The 1,044-nt window shown below is 36.7% G+C and overlaps 1 protein-coding gene across 1 annotated transcript in view; it reads right to left on the bottom strand.

Moving 5' to 3' along the window:
• The window catches only part of LOC108685653 (NGFI-A-binding protein homolog), a 34,362-nt gene that overhangs the window by 5,478 nt on the left and 27,840 nt on the right, over positions 1-1,044 (bottom strand). The window contains exons 3-4 of the mRNA XM_018190546.1: positions 642-779; positions 2-80 (exon numbers count right to left, since the gene is read on the bottom strand). Coding sequence (XP_018046035.1) covers positions 2-80; positions 642-779 — 217 coding nt within the window. The remainder of the gene's footprint in view (position 1; positions 81-641; positions 780-1,044) is intronic.

The following is a 1,044-nucleotide window of genomic DNA, read 5'->3' as shown; positions in this document are numbered from 1 at the left end:
CTTGGCGGCCGCTGCGGCGGCGGCGACAGCAGCGGCGGCGGCAGCGGCGTTCGTCGGCACAACCGGCGTTTGAAACAACGCTGCGAGATACACAATTTTGATGTGTTACACGCAAGATTTCATTGTGTGTTTCAACGCAAAACACGTGAATGTTATGTAAAATTCACATGAGTGAAAAACGTCATATTCGGTTGGTCAAGGTGCTTCTTCGTGCCTATAATAATATTTCTTGAATTTATACAATTTCCAGTTCAAGCTAAATGTACGCTGATTATTTATCAGTCTTGAAACACAGTCCTAAACCGAAGCTGGAGTAATATCACATATTGATAAGCAATTTAATATTATTGCCGCAAATTAATTTGTGATATTACTCCAATTTCAAGATTAATAAATAATCATACAGTTAGTTTGAATTGGAAATCGAGTAAATTCACAAGAAATGTTATTAGATACGAAGAATCTTTTTGATCAACATTTTTACTTATGTTTAATCTCATCGATCGATTTTCCGTTAATATTGTAATTTAAAATTTCGGGAAACTACAGCGATGGAATCGTACAGACAGAGAGAAAGAGAGAGCGAGCGAGCGAGCGAAAGAGAGAAAGAGAAAGTATGTATTTAAAGCATGATACTTTACAGGGATTAGTGAGCCATTCCTGCAAAGCTTTCTGAAGCCTCCTGACGTGAAGTGGCTTGCTTGCCATGCCCACCAATGCCATGATCTCCAGGAACTCTTCTTCGCCCGCGTCGCACAGCTGTTGCACGTCATCGCCTCCTGTAATGCGATGTCATGCGATTTATTAGCGAGTCACTCTCGCGAGAACTACGAGGTGTCATTCGTTAAGCGAATTCCCTTTAAACTGAATAAATTCTAATTTCGAATCGTTTTTTTCCTTATGGACAAATCAGAGTTCATTTACAATTTTTTAATTTTAAGCGATTTAAAATGAACTTGACAAAGTATTAAATTTCAGTAAAATAAAAATTGACTTTATATATATATATATATATATATATATATATATATATTTTATTTTAAT

This window comes from Atta colombica, unplaced genomic scaffold, assembly GCF_001594045.1.
Source record: "Atta colombica isolate Treedump-2 unplaced genomic scaffold, Acol1.0 scaffold155, whole genome shotgun sequence".
Classification (NCBI taxonomy): Eukaryota; Metazoa; Arthropoda; class Insecta; order Hymenoptera; family Formicidae; genus Atta; species Atta colombica.
Note: the sequence above shows the minus strand (reverse complement) of the source record. Positions and strands in the feature narration are given on the sequence as shown.